The 14,453-nt window shown below is 59.1% G+C and overlaps 1 protein-coding gene across 2 annotated transcripts; it reads right to left on the bottom strand.

Moving 5' to 3' along the window:
• Positions 1-2,572: 2,572 nt before the first annotated feature.
• On the bottom strand, positions 2,573-14,342 carry POLM (DNA polymerase mu). Of its 2 annotated transcripts, XM_006736415.3 has the most exons (11): positions 13,897-14,341; positions 12,062-12,248; positions 11,292-11,390; positions 10,968-11,138; positions 10,219-10,290; positions 8,436-8,556; positions 7,204-7,336; positions 6,983-7,085; positions 6,629-6,859; positions 6,467-6,550; positions 2,573-6,332 (listed from the first exon to the last, which is right to left on the bottom strand). In XM_006736415.3, exons 1-11 carry the CDS (start codon positions 14,073-14,075, stop codon positions 6,246-6,248), a joined length of 1,467 nt encoding a protein of 488 aa, XP_006736478.1. In that variant the 5' UTR covers positions 14,076-14,341; the 3' UTR covers positions 2,573-6,245. The 2 variants fall into 2 exon arrangements, with proteins under 2 accessions (XP_006736478.1, XP_006736479.1); XM_006736416.3 differs by lacking the exon at positions 6,983-7,085 and having other exon boundaries at positions 7,204-7,328; positions 13,897-14,342.
• Between the last annotated feature and the right edge of the window lie 111 nt (positions 14,343-14,453).

The raw sequence follows: 14,453 nt of genomic DNA, 5'->3' as shown, positions 1-14,453 counted from the left end.
ACTACATCTGTATCTTTGGGGTAAATAACCAGCAGTGCAATTGCTGGGTTGTATGGTAGCTCTATTTTCAACTTTTTGGGGAATCCCCATACTGTTTTCCAGAGTGGCTGCACCAGCTTGCATTCCCACCAACAGTGCAGGAGGGTTCTATATGGGGATCTTTAAAAAAAAGAAAAAGAAAAAGGTCCAATCCATAAAGAACAGTAGAAAAGTGATTGTCAGGAGCTGGGGGTGGGGGAAATAGGGAGAGGTCTGTAAAATGTATAAAGCCTAAGGATCTAATGTAAAGCATGGTGATTACAGCTGATAACCCTGTATTGTAGAATTGAAATTAGTGCAGACACATCATAATGAGATGTAGGAAAACTAAAGACCAAGAAAAAAAATTCTAAAATGAGCCAGAGGAAAATGATTCACTTCATGTAGGGAGCAATTCTTTGCAAGGCTCTGGGTTTCTCACCGGAAACCAAGCAGGCCAGAAGGAAGCAGAACAATATTTTTAAACTGTTGAAATGCAAGAACTGGGGCACCTGGATGGCTCAGTCGTTAAGCGTCTGCCTTCGGCTCAGGTCATCATCCCAGGGTCCTGGGATGGAGTCCCACATTGGGCTCCCTGCTTAGCAGAGAGTCTGCTTCTCCCTCTGACCCTCCCCCGTCTTGTGCTCTCTCTCTCTCTCTCTCATTCTCTCTCTCAAATAAATAAATAAAATCTTTAAAAATAAATAAATAAATAAATCTTTTTTAAAATGGGGGAAAAAATACCCCATATGTAGTGAAAATCAGTACTGGGAAACCTCCCAGAGACCGCGTTGGAAGCTCCGGCAGGGGGCGCTCGCAGCCCTCCCAGGGGTCCATCGCTGACCCGACAGGAAGAGCCCGCCCTGCCCTCACCTGGACGGGACCTTGCCCGAGGCTGTGACCCCCGCAGGAGGGACAGACGCTTCGCTCCTCCGGGGCCACAGCTCTGCCGCCGAGAAGCCTCCCCCCCGCCCCAGCTTCCTCCAACGCACTTTGAGTTCATAACAGCTCCTCCCAATTCACCCCTTTTCTCCCTCGTTCCCCAGACTTGCCTAGGGTTTTGCCCAGCTTGTTTGTCCAGGACTGAAATTCTCTTTTATTCCTGAATAAACCCATCTGTTCCTGGTGAAATAACTGGCAGTTTTTATTAAGTTTAGCTATATACGTATGTATGTATAGCTACCCTTAAGATATATATATACACACACACACATATAAAATATAAACTTAATATATATAGCTACATATACATTATAAATTTATAATTTGTCTTCTAACACTGTCTGCTGGGGGTTCCAATGTATGCAGAGGGAATCAAACTACAACATGAAGGGTAAAGGGACCTGTAGGCTGGTAGCATTCTCCATTCCACACGAAGTGGCAAAATATTAATTCTAAGTAGGCTATGAAAAGTGTGTATATAATTTCTAGAACCACTAAATATTTTTCTTTAAAGATTTTATTTGAGAGAGGGAAAAAACACGCACAAGCAGGGGGTCGGGGCAGAGGGAGAAGCAGGCTCCTCACTGAGCAGGGAGCCTGATGTGGGACTGGATCCCAGGACCCTGGGACCATGACCTGAGCCGAAGGCAGATGCTTCACCGACTGAGTCACCCAGGTGCCCCCATCAATATTATATACACAAAGAAATATAGTCAGGAAGAGAGCAGCAGGGCAGGAAAGAAGAAACAGAGAACAACTGTTTGCCTAACCCCAAACCATGCAATAGTCTCATTAAACGGGAAGGGCCTGGCCTCGGACATGGGCACTCTCTGCACAGCAACTAAAGGAAATGAGGCTGTTTCTACTCTTGGACTCTACTCCTCACACCACCGCTAACACTCATGCTGTGAATTTTCCCCACCAAGCACTTCTCCACCAAGGAGAACTGGGGGTCCTACCGTCTAACTCAGCTCTAACACCATCTCCCTGGAGACTGCATCGACCCCATGGGGGAAGGGCTCAGTCCCCCAAAACTGCCCCCGCTTCAGAAGCCAATCGCAAGCCCCAGGTGCTCACCTGTACTTCCGACAGATCGGCTATCGATTGGGCTTCCCACACGCCCCCCTTTGGGTTTGATAATTTTCTAGAACAACTCCCCCCCAGAACGCAGGGAAACTCTTTCATTACCAGTTTATTATACAATAAAGAATATGATAAAAGATATGTACAAACAGATGACAAGGTGCATAGGGTGAGGTCTTGAAGGCTCCTGAGTGTAGCAGCTTCTGCTCCTCGACCTTGTGGAGCTGGGGTGCATCACCCTGTGATGCAGGACGTGTTCACCAACCCAGAAGCTCCCCGAACCTGTACTTTAGGGATTTTCATGGCATGACTGATTATGAACCATCTCCAGTGCCTCTCCCCTTCCTCGAGGATGGGGCTGGGCTTCTAATCACGGCCTGATCTTTCTGGTGCCCAGCCCCATCCCAAAGCCGTCCCAGAGCCCACCGAGTGAGTGCCTCACTGGGAAAAAGACACTCCTTTCACCCAAGACATTTCATGGGATTTAGGAGCTCTGGCCAGGAGGTGGACAGGAAGACCAAAATATGGATTTCTGTATTTTTAAAGAAGATTTTATTTATTTATTTGAGAGAGAGAGAAAGCATGAGCAGGGAGGAGGAGAAGCAGGCTCCCCAGCGAGCAGGGAGCCTGACACAGGGCTCAGTCCCAGGACCCTGAGATCATGACCTGAGCCGAAATCAAGAGTTAGACGCCTAACTGACTGAGCCTCCCAGATGCCCTTATGCATTTTTTTTTTTTTTTTTATTTGAGAGAGAGCGAGAGAGAGAGAGATCATGAGCAGGGGGGAGGAGTAGAGGGAGAGGCAGACTCCCTGCTGAGCAGGGAGCCCAATGCGGGACTCGATCCCAGGACCCCGGGATCATGACCTGAGCCGAAGGCAGATGCTTAACGACTGAGCCACCCAGGCGCCCGCCCTTATGCATTTCTTATTGTATCACAATATCACAGCCAAACACATTGAATTAAAGACAACTTATAGTTTGGACTTTTAAAAGTCACCCAATTCCATGCTGGCTTCGAGGAACTCGCCCTGAATATAATAATGCACATTGGTTAAAGTGAACAGTAACCTCATGTTCCGTGGTATCAATCACCCTGATACCATCACTCATCAAAGACAGCAGAGACAGCTGCAGAGAGGATCTGTTACATACAAACTTCAGCACAGAATCTAGCAACAAATAAAATGGATTCTACAACACGAAATTTATGTCGGGAGGTTTAAATCTGAAAGCCAATTAATACACCCTATCAGTAGAATGTTTTGTTTTTTGACAAAAATGACACATGATCATCTCAATGAATGAAAAAAGCATTTGACAAAACCCAACACCCCTTCCTGATAAAAACACTCAGAAAACCAGGAATAAAACTGAACTTCCTTCATCTGATAAAGGGCACCTACAGGCGCCGGACCCCTAACATCATCTTAATGGGGAAACGCTGAACCCAAGACTGGGCGCAAACAAAGAGGCCCACGTCCACCCGCGGAGCCCCAGAGGCTCCAGCCAGACCAGTGAGGCCACACAAGCAAATAACAGGGGACCTGAAATTGTTCCCAGTCACAGACAGGAGGGCTGTTTATGTGGACGGACAGACAGAACCACCAGGAATCTAAACTAATAGTGAGTTCTGTCAGGTTTCTGGATACATCTATGCATGAGAATCGGTGGGTTTGAGTGCTCACAATGAACAAATGGAAACTGAAACAATCTGTAACAGCTCCAAGGGAAAGAGAGAATTAGGCATAAACCTAACAGAGCAGGGGCTGGGTCTCTATGTTGAAAAACCAGAAAACATTGATGGAAGGAATCAAAGACAAGCAACTTCGTGCAGAGACATCCTGTGTTCACGAATCCCGAAGTATTCCTTCGTAGACAGACAAGCTGATTCTAAAATCTACACGGAAAGTCAAAAGAAGAGCAGGCAAAACAATCTGGAAAGAGTAAAATTAGAGGAGTCACACCAGCTGATACTAGGCATCCCTCTCCAATTCAGGTTAGTCGAGTTAGGAGGGTGTTTTTGAAGCGATGGGCAGAGAGAGAGATGGAACAGAAGAGAACCCAGAAACAGCCCTGCACAAAAATGGCCAACGGATGTCTCAGGAAGGTTCAAGGACAATCCGGGAGCGAAAAGACGGTCTTGTCGACAGATGGTGCTGGAACCACGGGCCTCCTCCCGCAGATACCGAATCCTCAGCCTAAACCTCATACTTAAAATTCACTCAGAATGAATCCTACATCTCCATGTAAACTGTACACTCTGCAAGAAAACAGAGACAACGTTTATTGTAATTCGGAGTCAGAGACATGACCCAGAAGCGTGAGAGGAAAAGAAAAAAGGTGCACTGACAGACTGGCGAACCAGACTTCCTAAAAGGTCAAACTCCGCTCTGAGAAGTGCCCTTGTAAGAAATGCACACACACCCTACACACAGACGGTTACAGAGAGCAGGCGACCCACACGCAGAGCGGAGACAGCGATGGCACCGCGGTGAAACGGTGCTCGGCCCTGCAGACGGCGGGGGCGCGCCCTCGGGAGACCCACGGCGAGGGTGCGCGCAAACCGAGCGCCGGGCTCCCGGGACGCTTGTCCATGCGGCGGTCCTCGGAAAGTGGCACACCCTCACCCCGTAAGCCCTGGAGACCCCGGGTCTCACCGTGTGCCCCGAGAAAGGAGAACCCGTGTTCACACGGACACCTGTCGTCCAAGTCTGCAGCGGTTCTCTTCGTGGTCACCAGAGCCTGGACACAAGTTCTCGACAGGTGGACGCGTCGACGCCGGATGATGCCCCGCGGTGGAAGGAGGAACGACGGGCACCCGGAGGACTGTCGGAGGCCCCACGCGGAGGGGCCAGTCTCGGAAGCCTACACGGAGTGGGCCTGCACGCACGGCACGTTCCGCAGAAGGAGAACCACAGGGACCGGGAAGCGCCAGGAGAGCGCGTGGGCGCGACAGGCGAGCGGGGGTGGGGGTACGACGGGGAAGCGCGACGGGCCAGCGCGGGGGCGTCCTGCTGCGGAGCAGGCACACCGAGCCAACACAACCTCCCTGAGAAGAGTCTGGAGGCCGGAGAGGGGCTCGGACGGAGCCCCAGCTCGGGAAGAAGCCTGCCCTGCCGCCGGGCACCACCCGAGCCCCCGGCTTCCTCCATCGGACCCGCAGAGCAGCCCCGCCAGCCCCCTCCTCCTGGTCCTGGCCTGATCGCAGTCCCTCCGCCATTCCCAAATGAACCCATTTTGCTGGTACAATAACTGGCTGCTTTATTTGCAAGGTTGGCCTGGTGGAGGTGGACGCGTCTACATGTTACAATTCGTAAAACCCTACGCCAAAACGAGTCAACGTTACTGCAAGTTCCTTTGAAAAGTATTTTTTATTGCAGAGAGCGGTCAGGGGCGTCCTCACCTGACAGAGACCTGTGAGTCTGGACAGTGTTCCAGGTGGACAGTCCAGCAGCGAAGGCACTGGAGCCGGAGCAGAGGACACCGCGTGGCCAGTGCCCCTCCGTGAGACGCTGGGACCCCCACCGGCCCCGCGGGCATCTGCGGCTCGGTCAGAGCAGTGGGAGTGGAGAGGAGGCCAGCGGTCAGGGGGACGCAGGAATGCCAGGCCCCTGGGGGCCACAGTGAGGACTCTGGAATTACTGAACAGGGTGGGGAGCTGTGGGGCGCAGGAAGCAAGGGCGGGGACGCTGCGTGACTGTTAAAGGCCTTCTGAGAACAGAGCTTGGAAGAACAAAGGCAGAGACCGGAGACTGGACGCCTGTTTGGAAGGTGGGGGCCAGCACCGGAAGTTCTGCCCCCACCCCAGCTCCTGCCTCTGCACCGTCCCTCTCCAGATGCTGGCCGCCCTTTAGCGCCCGGTGGCACACTCCTGGTGGGAAGGAGCTCCAGGCCTCCACCCCCCATCTCGGAGCCCTGGGACACCGCCATCCACCACCTCAGGCCGTGCAAGCACCCCACCACGGAGACGGGGCTGTTCACATCCACACTGGCCCAGTGGCACCCCGCCATGGTGCCCCCAACCATCACCCCATAGCTGATGGGGGCCAGGTGCCCCGCACTCCCCATCACAGTAGCGCATTCAGAACACAGAGCTTGGTTTGGTGCACGGTGTCATTTCATTAGATCCTGGACTGGAGGGTGGGTAGGGCTCCGGGTCGGGGGTCGGGAGGGGCGAGGACCTGGGGCCGGCAGGCAGGCTCAGGCATTTCTCTGCTCTGGGGGAAGGTACTCAAGGCCCAGGTGCCTGAATATGTCTTCCTCGGAGGCCACGTGGAAAAGCATCTTCTGCAACAGGAGTGGGGGTGTTAAGGCCTGGGGGCTGCCCCCGACGGCGCTGGCTTCCTGGAGAAGGGCGTAGGGAGGGGTCGGGAGGGGCAGCAGGTTCCTCCCCCAGGCAACCCCCCCGCCCAGCAACACACCTGCTCCGGGTCAAACAGCCCATGGCTGTTCAGCCACAGCCCTCTCTCCTTCCGGCTGTAGCGGCGCAGCTCCCGCTGGAAATGCTGGGGAGAGCGAGGTCGTGGCAGGGCCGCTTATCCCCCCCCACAGCCCCAGGCCCGGCCCCCACAGCCGGCACCTACCTTAGAGCCAGTCCAGCCTAGCAGGGCGAAGGGGAGCTGGCTGATGGGGACAGCCACCAGGTCCACCCGCACGGCCCTCCTCTGGGCGCCCCCCACCGCGGCCCCTGGGGGTTGTGGTAGGCAGAAAATGCAGAAAGTAATCTCGAAGGCATCCATGGTGTGGCTCCCCTGGGTCGGGTGGGCGGCGTCCTCAGGGCGGCCGCGGTGGTGTTGGTGGTACAGGACAAGCCCCTGCGGGCAGAGCAGGCGTGGCAGGCCACCGCGGGGCGGGGCGGGGCCGGGGGGCAGCAGCCAGAGTCCCGGCAGTCCTCCCCGCTGTCCCCCCAGCCCAGGCAGGCAGCCCGAGCCCCTCACCTGCTTCTCCAGGCGGCCCATCACGCTGGGCAGCAGCCCGGCCTCCCGGCCCTCCTGGGGGTGGCTGACCAGCAAGTCCACGTCGTGGCCCTGCAACTTCCCCCTGAGGGGGCGCCGTCTGACTCTGGGGGCCACACGGGGCTGTGGCTGCTCCCAGGTCCCGCCAGTGAGGGAGGGCCCACCCCAGGGGCCTTCCCTGGAGGGCCAGCAGACCCCCTCACCTCCGGAAGCCGCCCACCAGCGTCACGGTGGCCCCGGGCAGGACGCACGCCACGGCGGCCTCCACCACCTGCTGCAGGGCCTCCGCCTCCGGCCGCTGGACCGGGGCGCTCAGGTCGTGGTAGTGCTGGAGTCCTGCGGAAGCACGGTCTCCTGACCTTCCCAGCCCCACCGGCTCGTGCTCTCCACTGTCCCCTCCTCCCTTTGCAGCACAGGAGACCGCAGATCCGCAGGCAGCGGCATGGAAGGGCTAGCAGATCTACCGTCTGTGCCATCAGGCTGCTGGTGTGGGTGCAGTCATGACGCAGACTACCCCTTTGAAGGCCTCGGTTGTCCCCTCCACAAAACGGGCCGGAAGCGGATAAGGACATGAAGGAGGTGGCTCTGCCGCTCAGGAACCCCCTCACCGGAGCCCTGGCCCAGCTCCGCACCTGCGGGGGGACCGCTGCCTCCCGCACAGTCGGGAGAGGTTTCAGAGGGGGAGCGGCGGCGCTTGGGGGCGCAGGCTCTCGGCAGGCGGTTCCTGACCGCGTCACGGGGACCCGTGGCTGACAGCACCTCCTGTTCCCTCAGACATGTGACTTCATGGGTCGCACCACCTGCGGACCCCCGCAGGGCCTCCCCTCCCCCAGTCCGAGGGAAGATGTTCAAAGGCGCGGTGGGTGCCAGGCTGCGGAACCACTCTGGCGGGGCCCCCAACCGCGGCCACGCGGGGAGGCCAGTCTAACACCTGCTACCCACTGGCCTCACACGGAGCAGCTCCCAGACAGCGGAACGGAGGCTCAGCGAAGTTAAAGTCTCAGGGCCAGGGTCACCTACCTAGTACGTGGCCAAGACAGGACTCCAGCCCAGGCCTGACACTCTCAAGCTCCCGTTCGTTCCACTGCACGGGGCCCCCTGCCATGAGCAGGCCCTGTCCCGAGCCTCTCCTGCCCCATAGGTCCCCATGCCATCTGCCAGTGCGCCAGGACACCAGCCCCACGCTGCCAAGCTGTGCGCAGGGCACGGGCCTCCCCTTCCCGGTCCAACCGGGAGGCGTGAACGTCACCCCATCACTGTTCGCTGCGGAAGGGCTCCAGCAGATCCAGACAGAGGCCGGCCTGCCCCCGGGGCCTCTGTGCGCCGACCCCGCGCCCTGCCGTCCAGGCAGCCCCCCGGCACGTGCCGCATCTGGTCAGTGCTGAGGGCTCCGTGGTGTGGGGGGCCCGGGGCCCCGTCCTTCTCAGAGGCTCACCTGCTCTCTGCTGCTGGGTCAGCCTCTGGGGCTGCTTGTGGAGGCTGTCCAGGGTCCGCAGCCCGTCCCGGTACCACCGGTCAGCAGTCTTGACCCCAACGCCGAAGATCCCAGTGAAAAGCTGTTTGGGGGACGAGCACGGCATGGTCAGGAGCGAAGTCCTGACAGAAGATGCAGATGGCCACCACCGTCCGTGAGGGCGCTGCTGTCCCGGGCCGCCCCGTGGCCGCTCACAGCTGTCCGGTTCAAGCAGGCCGCCCGAGGCCACACGGTGCGCACACAGGCAGGATTCAAACCCCAAGGCTGGCCTGTGCGGGGGACGGCCCGGACAGACCCCAGTGTACCTCCCTCTGAGGGCCTCGACCCCCTGCTCCGGGAAAGTCTCTCCCCAGAGCGTGTGCAGCTCCGGCCTGTGAGTCCAGCACCGCACACCAGTCACCCCCACAGCCTCCTGTCCACTGGGAACCACGCCGCTCCCACCTAATAGCAGCTGGGGTTTCGCACCGGGGTTCTTCTCCTTAGCAAACCAGAGGGTTGTTGGGCGCCTGGGTGGCTCAGTTGGTTAAGCGACTGCCTTTGGCTCAGGTCATGATCCTGGAGTCCCTGGATCGAGTCCCACATCGGCCTCCCTGCTTGGCAGGGAGTCTGCTTCTCCCTCTGGCCCTCCCCCCTCTCGTGTGCTCTCTCTCATTCTCTCTCTCTCAAATAAATAAATAAAATCTTAAAAAAAAAAAAACCAGAGGGTTGTTCTAGAGGAGCTGCAGCGTGGGAGCCAACCTCCCGTCGGGGACGGCCGGCCCCACACGGGTCTCCCACACGGGGTGGGGGGGCCAGCCCCCAGCCCCAGCAAGTCACTCTTTCCTCCCCGACCAAGCTTGTTGGTCCGAGGTAGGCACCGCTCCAGCCGTTTTTGGAAGCGAAACAGAATGCCAGGCGTGTGCGGTGCTGGAGGTTGTAACCCACGGACGGGGAGCCTTCCGTGGCTGGGTCTCAGCTGGCGAGGGGGCCAGCACGCAGAAAGGAGGAGGACCCTGGTGGCACTCGGGTCCCCGAGCCCTGCTTCCTCTGGCTACAGCCCTGCCCATCTTGGGCTATGCTGGCCGTCCTTCCCTCGGTCCCCGGAACCAAGAGCCTGGGTCCTGACAGAAAAAATGCTCAGAACAGCCCAACCATGTTGCTTCAACAATGAACTTCTAATCGTTGACCCACCTCTCTGCTGGCCTGGGCACCTACCTGGGACCCTCCATCCTTCACCCGTGGCTCCTCTCCCTCTCTGAAGCCCCTCCTTGGTCCTCACCACCGACGGCCCACCCTGCCAGGGAAGCCCCCCGCCCCCAACAGGTCGCTGATGGGACAGGCGTCTGAGCCGCGGGATGGAGGCAGCCACCAGAGCTCTGGGGCGTCAGATCGGGGGCGGTAGGAACAGGGGAAGGTGCGCTGTGGACACAGGCAGGGCGACAAGCAGGGCTCGAGATCATAAAGAGGGAGGAAGTCACGTTTTGTCCAGTACGCTCTGTTTAAGATGCCGGGGGACACAACACAGTGGAGAATATTCCACTGATGGTGCTGAGTGGATCTACAAACCCCCCTGTGCTACACGCTAGCTTCTCCCCGCCCCACTGTTTGGCTGCCTCACGCATCTCCGGTGTCAGCTCGCGGCCACCTCCTCAGCAAGACCTTCTCTGATCCCCGGGCGCCCCTGCTCGCCTCCCGTCATGGCTGGCACTGGGCTGCCAGCCGGGGGAGGGCTCCGAGCCCCTGCTGGGGTCCGCCCTGCATGTACCTTCATGGTGTGGTATCGCTCTGACAGCCGGACCCTCTCCACCTCCTCACACACCCCATGTTCCAGCAGCTCCTAGGGGACCAAGCAGAAGGCTCAGCCTGACTGGACACAAGGTCTGGGGCCCGAGGACCAGGCGGAACCCCAACACTCAGCAGGGCAGCTTCGTCCGATCAGCACCCAGGGGCGCTTGGAAATAGAGACCACGCCCGGGGAGGCACCAACACTTCTGGCCTCACGGCCCTCAGCCCAGGGAACACGGGCCACCTCTCAGACAATGACAAGTCCCAGAATATGGAAACTGTGGCTTTTCCAAACACGGGTGACGTATTAACGGGGCTTCGCTTAAAAGCTTAATTGAGTTCAAAAGTATGTTTGGTCCCCACATAGTCTCCCAGTGGCAAAGTGAACCCCTTAGACGGTACACTTAACATGGTATGTGAAGCACCTAACATTCTGGGTCCTTATGTACTTTGTATTTTAAAAAGAGGTGCTCCAAGTCTGGGGTTCCCGTCCACCATCCCAGACAGCGGGGCCGATGCCAACGATCCAGCTACTGGTCCTGCCCGGGCCCTCCCAGCCACACGGTGTGGCCCCCATTTACAGACGAGGAATCCGAGCAGAGGGTGGCTCGCCCTGGCCCTGAAGCCAGCCTCCAGGGCTGCACTGAGCCCCTGACCCCCCCACGCTCACGATCCCCAGGCCACCTCACCCACCTGCCTGCACTCACGACTCCACCCAGGAGTACCTACCTGGACGACCCTGCAGGAGTGTTCTCCAAAGTGGGGCAGCCCCTGCAGCTGGCTCAGGGCCGTGACCCGGCTCGGAAGGGCCTTGAGCACTGCGGCTGCTCTACGGAAGGAGAGGAAGCGGCCCTCGCTGCCCTCAAAGCCTGCGGCCTCCGCTAGCACCTCTAGAGCCTCCTGCAAGGAGAGGCCCTTGGTGAGGGGGCACGGTGCCCGACTCCGCACCCTCCAGCTCCCACCCACCTGTCCCCAGGCTGGGAGGGCAGAGTGGCAGGGCTGCCGGCAACAGGCCCGGCCCCACCCCAGGGAGGCTGGGAACCCAAGGCTCACGGAGAGGCCAGTGTTGTGGTGTGTGAGCGGCGTGGGGCGCTGGCAGGCATAGGGCGGCATCCTCACTGGGCTGGGCAGCTCCTTCCTGGGCATAGCCACCTGGGGGCGGGAAACACAGAGGCCACTTGGAGGCTGAGGGCTGGCAGGGCCCAGCAGCCCCCAGAGCCCTGCCCCTGACAAGAAGGGGGGGGTGGAGCAGGCTGAGGAGAGCTCCTCACCCAGAGCATCAGCAGGCCCGGCACCCGCGGACCCTCAGGGAGGACCATTCCTGTCACTGCACATGATGCGTGTGCTCTACCTCCCGCAACCGTCTCCACTGCGTGGGGTAGCAGTGCCTGTCATGCCCACCTCGCAGACAGGGACACCGGCTCGTGGCCCACAGGCAGGGCTGACCTTGGGAAGCCCGACCCTGAGCCCACATCTGCATCCCCCCAGGAAGCACTGAATGGGGGCAGAAGCCACAGACCCACAGCACCGTGAGGACAGCTTCCTGCTGGTCCTTGGGTCATCTCACCAGGAGTTACTGTCTCACTACTTGAGCACGAAGGGCCTGAAGATGCTAGAAATAAGTGGACCTCAAGAGCTCATACCAATGAGAGCAGAAGCCAGGATGGCCTGGCCTCCAGGGGCCCCCGGGGGTCTGCGCTGAGCCCCACTGCCCCCCCGCATCTGTAGGCACCGCGGTGCTCCTGACAGGCCAGCTGTGCCCTCCGGGCCAGAGCCTGCACCGGGCATTCTCCGCGGGCCCCACGCCAGGCCACCCAGCTCACCTCCAGGCGGTGCCGCTGCTCCACGGGCAGGGGCTGCCCAGCTGCCATGCTTTCTGTGAACCAGCTTATGTCCAGCAGCGCTGGGCGGGTGCCTCCTCGGGGCGAGGCCGCCGCCGCCCTGCCCCCGTGCCAGCAGCCGGCCTCCTCCGCTGAGGTCTGTTCCATCACCACATGCGTCACCTCAGAGCTGGAGAGAGGGGGCGGAGCTCACGTCCGGAGGTCCCTCCTGCCTTGCTCGGTGCCTCCAGGCCTTTGCTTCCTGTCCCCTCTGCCTGGTGAGCACCCATTCATTCTTCCATGCCACCTCCTCAGAAAGCCCCTTCTCGAAGAGGAACACGTCTGTCACCCCAGCACCCGCAGAGCTGCAGCCCAGCCCACGTCTCTGTCAACTCGTCTGCCCTCCTCTCCCCCGGCCTCTGAGAATGGAGGTCCTTAGGGGGCAGAACCAGAGGCTCTTCGTCTGCTGCACCCAGACTGCTTGGGTGTGAACCCCAGCTCTGGCACACACTTGCTGGGTGGCCTTGGGCATCTCACTTAACTTCCCTGTCCCCTGATTTCTTCCTCTTTATTTTTTATTATTATTATTTTTTTTATTTTTAAAGATTTTATTTATTTGACAGAGAGAGACACAGCGAGAGAGGAAACACAAGCAGGGGGAGTGGGAGAGGGAGAAGCAGGCTTCCCGCCGAGCAGGGAGCCCGATGCGGGGCTCGATCCCAGGACCCTGGGATCATGACCTGAGCCGAAGGCAGACGCTTAACGACTGAGCCACCCAGGCGCCCCTGATTTCTTCCTCTTTGAAGCAGGTAACAACCTATCTACTGTGTCGGGTTGTTACACAGATTAAACAAACTCATAAGCAAAAGGCTTAGAGGCTTAGACAGCACCCAGCACACTAAACTCCTCTCTGAGCGGGTCTAACCACTGGGAATGGTTAAATCACTTAAACAAACAAACAAACAAACAAAAAAGCTGCTGGGGGACTAGCCCCTGGTTTGCTTGCTCTTCCAACCTTAAACCTACTGGAACCCATTTCCTTAATCTCAGCAGTGTCTCTGCAGCCCATAATTTTTGCTGATCTGGGAGTCTTACTCAAGTCACTGTCTCAGCCCAGAGGGGAGGCGTCACTTTGGCTAATAGGGCAAGATGAACTCACCGAGGGCACAAGGCCCTCAGCCACTGATATCCTTAACCACCCCACAGCGCCCTATAGCTCTTTACAGAGCCTCTGGCATACGTTCTCTCCTTGTCCTACAGAACACTCCTGGCCCTAACTGCTAGCACCCTTTTATACAAGAGGATATTGAGAGAAAAGCCACATGAGCATGAAATGCCAGGGTTAACTTGGAATCCAAAACCTCAGGTGCCCCTCCACTGCCAGGTGAATCGTTTTAGATCTCAATATCCTCAGCTGAAAAGAAATACTGCTTGTGAGTGTGGCTGGTAACTTGCAAAGTTCTGAGCACGGGCATTTTGTGCTTAGGCGCTCACGCCACGCAGCAGTGTCGTCGGGGCGTGACGGCATGGCGATCCCACACACGCGTCCCTCGGTCCCCTATGGGCGCAGCACCCGCCCCGCGCCCCTCGTGCAGGCACCCCCCCAACCATGAAGGGGCCCCGGGCAGGAGCCCCCGGCAGGTGACTCCCTGAAGGCGTCCCACGCAGAAACCCCAGGGCAGGTGACCCCCCTGAAGTCACCCCCGGCAGGAGCCCCCACACAGGTGCCCCCCCGCGCCAAGGCGCCCCGAACAGGAGCCCCGGACAGGTGCCACCCCCCCAAAGCGCCGCGGGCAAGGGCCCCACCCCGGGCCGCAAGCTTCTCCACGACCGCGCACCTGTAGGCGTCCAGGACCCTGAAGCCCTTGGAGACCGCCAGGCGCGTGAGGAAGGCCCGGCGGCTGCGGCCCATGCGCGGCTCCGCCAAGTAGATGGCGACGCCCGGGAAGCGCGGCGGGGAGGAGGAGGCAGGGCCGTCGGCGGACCGGACCCGCGCCCGTCGCTGCTTCGGGAGCATCCCCTCTGGCCGCGGGCCGGCGCCGGAAAAAGGCGCGCGGAAATCGGAAGAAAGGCGGCGGAAGCAGGCTGGAAGAGGAAGCGGCACCTGGCGGTAAGTGCGAGCAGGCCCCGCCCCATGCAAATTAGGCCGCTCGGAGCCGTCCGGGGCTCCCACCGGATTGAGTTTGCGCCTCAGGCCCCTTCTCCATGCAAATAGCACCAGAGGACACGCCCTTTATGTAAATAACTCGCAGAGCGAACTGGAACAGCGCCGGCGTGGGGGGCGAGGCCGGGGAGAACGAGAGCGGGGCGGGGGTGGGACCAAGTGAGCGCAGAGGCGGGGCGGAGTGATGGGGACGGGGCGGGGGAGCGCGGGGGCGGGGCGGAGTGATGGGGG

The sequence above is a fragment of the Leptonychotes weddellii genome, chromosome 12 (genome assembly GCF_054177405.1).
Source record: "Leptonychotes weddellii isolate Sample4059 chromosome 12, ASM5417740v2, whole genome shotgun sequence".
Taxonomy (NCBI): domain Eukaryota; kingdom Metazoa; phylum Chordata; class Mammalia; order Carnivora; family Phocidae; genus Leptonychotes; species Leptonychotes weddellii.
This window is presented reverse-complemented; position numbering and strand designations above follow the sequence as displayed.